Below are 6805 nucleotides of genomic sequence, written 5' to 3' on the forward strand. Positions count from 1 at the left end.
TTTGCATAGAAAAGCCTTGAATCCGTTTGACAAGGGCATGGCCCCGATTTCGGAGGAAATACAAAAATTGAAAATAATATTTCGCGTCTTTTGTAGAAAGATTAAATTAGTGGTTTCTCATTAGGGAGGCAAAGAATTATTGAAAGGAGAACACGTAGCTGTTACCAAAATTTTGGAAAAGAAATAATAAATAAATAATAATCTGCAAAACGTCATCGCTGTGGCATTCTGCAATCTGGTTTGACCACCAGCACTGAAAGCAGCGATATCTATTTAATAACTACAGTGAAACCTGTCTATAACAATAAACCTGTCTTTTATCATATTTTCCTTGGTCTCAGCAAAATGGCAGCATAAATAATCAAACTGTCTATAACGATAACCTATCTGTAAGAATAATTATTTAGGTCCCAACAGTATTGTTGTAGACAGGTTTTACTGTATACGGCTGGTTCAAAAGGAAATGTGAGGTTTCAAGGATTCTAAAAGTAAAAATTGCACAAAATAATTTTTATGTATTTAAATCATTCTAAAGATGTTCTATGTGCTCTTTTTCTTATTTTTGATCAACATTACACCTGTACTCCAATTCCTGTCATACACATAAGCCACGTTTACATGAGAGTTTCGTTCCTCGCATTTTCCCGCTCAAACCGGCCGTCTATTTTTCGTATTAAAGAGTTTTTTATTGAAATATGATGCTTGTGCTGCATTTTCTAATCGTGCTCATAAATGTCCCTGGCATGTTCACGTGTTCCCTCCATAGAGGAACACATGAACAATTGATTTTTTTTAATTACATAAAGTAAAGAAATATTTTTTAAAAAATATGAAAACATTTCATGGCACAAAAAAAATATTTTTCTATCATAGAGACATCTTTAGAATGACATCTGAGAAATTGATAATATTTTTTGAAAAAGAAAGAAAGGAAAAATAAAAAATAAATTGAATTTTTAGCAATTTGAATTCAAATTAGGTTTTTCGCAATCACGAGCGTGTGTATGTATGTATGTAGGTGTGTGTGTGTACGCGAATGTGTAGGCGTGCGTATATATGTGTGTATGTACGCATGTGTGTAGGATATGGATGCAACCTGGAGACGGTGCCCGCATGAGGAGCAGCATCGGAAGGGGCTGGTCGACGGTGGTGCTGCAGAGGAAGGCGGGGAAAAATAAAAAGGACGGACATCATTCAACAGTCAAATGAAAGTAATTAGCAATTCGTGATTGGACAATAATAGCTCCCGTGTGCCTCCTTTTCCTCTACATATTGAATTATTGTATGTTTCCAGATGTGCAATGAACGAAAATGAAAATTCGTATATGTTTTCCTTAAATTTTCAGTAATCGACCACTGAGCGCAAACCATTTATTACACATAAATAAAATATTATATATAAATTATAAATAAACCACACACACATTTTATAAAACCATTCAGGACATTTTGAAACGTACCATTTAATTTCGGTTCCAATCAATAGTAGGACTTTTAATGCTATTCTTTCATGTAGCTTGCACTCTTCAACAGCAATAGCAACAATGAAACCCCCAATAAACATCAAAAAAGGTTCCTTTAAAATAAAAGAGCAAATATTTATGAATTTTATTTTCATAACAATATACAGAGCAAAGTTTGTCTCTGGAAATTAAATATTTTCATTTAGCATTAATATACGTAACTTTAAGGAAGATAGATAGAACATTCTGCGAGAAGGATGTATTTGTTTTATGTTCATTGATGTATAAATGACCCGTTACTTTAGACTTTTGACATTTAGATGAATACCTAGAAAAATACTTGACACTGTATCCTCAAATTTTAGTGGTACAAAAAAGCTTGGTTTTCAAGAAAATGTCCAGTTCCATCTCATCGACTCAGGTTGCCTTCACGTCATATTTGTATTAATGTATTGTTTAGGTTTTTAAAGGGCTGATTTTTCGCTTATTCCAATGTTGGGAAGTAAAAGAGCTCAGGGGTCGGAGTGGTGATTTCAAAAATTTTTGGACACAATTTTGGGACATTTTTAGGACAACAAATATCAAGTTTCGATAACTTAAATATAATTTGTAAGCTTGATTTTTGTAGTGGGTGATTACACGTATCAAATTCAATCTTGAAAATTACAAAAGAATGCATTCAATCCTTTATTCTTCAACACAGTGACACACTGTGAAGTAGAAATATTTTATCTTACGATTTGAATCTGGTTTATTCTAAACAGGCAATTTAAGGTAAATCTTCTAATGAATTTTACTTAATAATAAGTACGCAAATAAACATTTTATTACAGAAATGTTCTTTTTTGTCTTCCACTACTTTAGATTTCATGAACTTTAAAAATATGCCTCTAATACGTTCGTTCAATTTTAGGTTAAAAAAATTAACAACTGTGTTTTCTTTTTCTAAAAGTAGTACATATTTTTTGAGCAGGTCCGAGAGAAATGAGACAAAATGCAAGTGTACAAGTGTAAATGAATCTTTCAATGAACTTGAAGTTCTATTACATCTATCTAAACTGCCACCTTCATACTGAACAGATATAAATTTTAAGATATTTAGTTGGCGTAAGGCCAGCTTGATGCCGAGTTGTTGCACCTATAAAATTGATGACTTTTAAGAAAATTAAGAAAAATAAGAAAGAAGAAAAAAAGGAAGTAGGGCTGGAGGGAGGTCCTATAACCTCAAAACACGCGTCGGCAATACGTACATAGATATTTTTGCATATTCAGTTGATTTTTATTATTAATCACTAACCAGCCTACATTAATTTTAACGATGATAGAAATAGTTTTTTTTTTTTTTTAAGTTACAAATAACACTAGTCAACAAAAAATAACTTTTTGTCTGCATCCTGGTTTTAAATAGTCAATTCCTCCTAATTATGGGTCGAGAAAACGAATATGATAGTGGATTTTTTTTTTAAATTAGCTCTTCTTTTCAAGATACATAAAAGCCCACTGGAGAAAGATGCACAGCAACCACACATTGATTTAAAGGTAATGTTAAGAAAAAAAAAAACCCTGTGCAATAAATGTTATTAAATAGGTCCTGTTTTATTAAATAATGCTTATTTTTTGGAAAGCAGTGGTTGCTTTTGGTTTATTGCTGTAAACGCTTCATTTTCGATTGCTTTTTGTACGTCAAAAAAGGACCAAAATTCTTGTAATAGTTCAGCAGCATTGGGTGAGCATTAACTGAGTCCAATGATCCTGATATCTGCGTTTCATTGCCAAGTTATCTTGGTGAAACCTTTCCTCATCTCACTTCTCATAGCTTTAGTGTTTGAACAAAACATCCTGGAAGAGCTGAACAAAATAAAGTTTCAGAGACACATCATTCATCAAATGGACACAGAACTTCCGCAGGGATTGTTTAACCAACCGTTTTTATTTCTCATCTTCTCTGTTGCTTAAAAATACTTGTTATGTACCCATAAATGCTGCTTGGGTGTTTTTTTCTCCCCTCGCAATTTTTTGTTTCGAAAACACTGATTTTCAAAATTGCGCGTATTTGAAGGACCGTTAAAAATTCTCTCCTTAACCTTAGCTTCAATATGTCTTGAAAATTTCCCTCTAAGGCATTGGAAATTGTCTTTGTTCACACAGCTTTCATGAAGTTTTTCATCATTCCCAGCAGATTCAGTATGGGTGATGGAAGCAGAAATGGGTGGATCTACCGAGAACTCCAAATTTGGCTGGTTTGGGGCATTTCTCATCCCAGAATTTCAATTTCTTGAAGTCAATTTCGGTTTTCATGTATTGAGATTTTTCATCCCAACCTTTGGTCCAAATGTAGAGGACAGCCAGTCCCATGGGAGGTGTTTCTATCTGCCAGGAAAAGAGAGCATTAGTGAGAATTCACTATCCAAGTTGGCCCTGTTTCTTGAAAACTACAGCTAGTCTCAATTTTTTATGGTGATTTTCGTGTTTAAAGAGACAAAATACTTTGGAAATAGCTATTTTTGAGCCGGATGCATTTTTGGTGTTGACTAGTGTAATTAAAGGTAACTTTTAACTAGGTGGATTAACTCTGCCGTCTGTACATCTTCACTCGTTTTATTGACTTTTAAAAAAACTTCTCATTCTCTTTTTTTTTAACTTCTCATTCCTTTCATCGCTGAAAATTACCTTAAGTGGCAACTTTGAACCAGGTTAGGGATTCTTTTAGTCAAACGTATTTTTTACTGTTATATTTAAGGATTTATACATGCTTAAAATTTTTCCATAGGATCTATTGCTCATTCTTTTTTTTTTTTTTTTTCCCTTTTTTGCAAATTTGCAAAGAGAAGCTTTCATAGAGATTATTCAAATATGAGCATAAATTTTTTTTTCTTAAATGTCCAAATCTGATTATGCCATGAAAAGTTATTGGAAAGGGAAAGACTGAGCAACAGACACTTTTTGCCATCTCAGTACCCTATATTGCAACTTTTTATTTTTCAATCTTTTTTACTTTTACAAGAAAGTAGGGCCGGGGTGGTCAGATTGTCAAGGCGTTGGACTCGTAATTAGAGTGTCCCGGGCTCGTTTCCAGCCAATTGATGGCCCTCTGAGATCCTTAATAGTGACTGCGCGGCACATTAAATCCGTAGTGATAACAAAGTCCTCTCGTTCCCATTCCAAATCAATGCCTTTGGGAGTATTGGCTGACGAACTGTTCGGCCCTCAGTGTGGATTAAAAAGAAAGAAAAAAAAAACAGCTGTCTTCAGGGCTTTATCCTACAGTTTAAATTACATATAGTGGTTATGGGAGACCCTGGAGTGTAGAATGTGCAGTTTACGAATGGCAGAAACTTACCTTCATGTAATTTGAGCATACTTGTGTCGAGTTGACAACTCCAAGAATGGGGAATAGAACAACAGGAAGTAAGGCCGTGACTGCTATCGGAACTGGCTCCAACAGCCAATAAGAAGCAACCAGAATCATAACATAACTGCATTTTGATTCCTGAAATAAAGACATTTAACTCCTAAACAAAAAATACAGCGAGAACTATTCTGCGAATTAGAAAACCTTCTAGTGATGGAAAATATAAAAAGTTCAGAAAATATTATGATACAGGTGTTTTCTTGAATGCTGTACCACACCCGTACCACTCCCCAAAAGGATAAATTAATTTGACTATTTCATTTATTATTTTTAATTGACTTCTCTATTATATGCTTTCTTTTTAGAGTTACTTAAAAAGATCACGAAATACACACAGCATATTTTGAATAAAAGCATTTTTTTTTTTGCTAAAGAAGTACTGGAGTCAGTGGCGGATACAAGAGGGAGGAGTCATGATCCCCCCTCCCCCCCCCCCAAACCGCGGGGAAAATTTTCATTGTTTGCTTTAAAAAAGTGTCGAAACCATGAGAAAAAGTAAATATCTTTTTACATTCAATTTTTTTGAGCATTACATGAAGTGGAGGATACAAAAAAGGGGGGTGTCATAGGAGTGGTGACCCCCCCCCCACCATCTGTGACAACACTTTTCAATCTGTTATTAGGTTTATTGCATTTGAGTAGTGAAAATGACTGCTTGAAAAAAAAGAAAAGAAAACCTGACCGACACCACAAAAGAGAGTACATAATTTTTGAATTCCCTTTTTTTTTGGGGGGGGGGGTATTACATGTCACTTTTCTATTTGTATGTAGCAGGCCCGTGTCCAGGATTTCATAAAGGGAGGGGTTGAAACCTTTTCCCATTGTAACTTACGTTGTCAATGGAAAACTAACTACGCGTGTTGAATAGTTCATTTTAGTTCGAGAACTAGGCTTTTTTTTTTAAATACGTTTTGCGTTTTTTTCAATGAAATCTTATTTGTACAGTTGAACATTTTGCAAAAGCATATTTCTTTTATGCCACCTCATTTTCCTTCTTTTTTTTGAGCAATCACGATTGCTTATTGTTCTCACTTGACCGTCTTTGATGTTTGGTTCCTTTTTCATCTTGGACCAGGTCCACTGCAGCACCACCGCCCACCGTCCTCTGCAGGCACGACACCGAGCACTGCCTCCTGGAATCCGTTTCTCTTGATTGGTGACGTCCATGTCCTACACACACACACGCTCATACACACAAGCCTTTACACACATACACACACGCCTACGTGCATACACACAGATCTACGCACACACACAAGCCAACACACGCACGCACGCGTGCCCACACATACACACACCCCTGCACACACACACACACAACGATACACACGTAACCACCCAGGAAGAGGGGTAGGCTTGGGGGGACAGGAGCTGTTTCTAGAAACAATAGCCCCCAATGAGCAGGGCCCTGTTGCAACTCGTGATGGCGAAAAACATAATTGGAATTCAAAATTTCAGAATTCAAATTAATTATCTTTTTTTTTCTTTGTTTTTCCATCAAATAACATTGAACAGGAATATTAAATGAAAATAAAAATTTTATTTAAAAAAAATTGCTGTTTCATATAGAAACATTTTTCTACTGTGTGAAACGACTAATTCATCCAACACTAAAGGCGTACCATAAAAAGATAGTAAGCAAAGTAACCATTTTCCCTGCCTCTAAGTTTTTTTTTGAGGGCGGGAGGGGGGCTACGCCATTGTCTAGTATTCTTTCAAATAGTTTTCCCCTGCATGCTTACAGCATTGCCGGACTCTCCAACCATTCCATTTTTTCAAGCACTTAGAAGCGAAGGTGCTTGGGAACATGGGCGGATTTAAGGGGGGGGGGCAGGAGGGGGCAATGCCCCCCAGTTTTGGGAGGACTTTATATAGTAACAACACATCTTCCAAAATGTAAAACAAAAAATCATGACTTTTTCTTTTTTGA

General features: G+C 35.4%; 1 protein-coding gene across 2 annotated transcripts in view; it reads right to left on the reverse strand.

Annotated features, from left to right (window-relative positions):
* The window catches only part of LOC129217427 (Na(+)/citrate cotransporter-like), a 93401-nt gene that overhangs the window by 68660 nt on the left and 17936 nt on the right, over positions 1 to 6805 (reverse strand). For both annotated transcript variants that reach the window (XM_054851729.1, XM_054851736.1), the window contains exons 2-3: positions 4804 to 4953; positions 1461 to 1576 (exon numbers count right to left, since the gene is read on the reverse strand). In XM_054851729.1, coding sequence (XP_054707704.1) covers positions 1461 to 1576; positions 4804 to 4953 — 266 coding nt within the window. The remainder of the gene's footprint in view (positions 1 to 1460; positions 1577 to 4803; positions 4954 to 6805) is intronic.

Source organism: Uloborus diversus, chromosome 1 (genome assembly GCF_026930045.1).
Source record: "Uloborus diversus isolate 005 chromosome 1, Udiv.v.3.1, whole genome shotgun sequence".
Taxonomy (NCBI): domain Eukaryota; kingdom Metazoa; phylum Arthropoda; class Arachnida; order Araneae; family Uloboridae; genus Uloborus; species Uloborus diversus.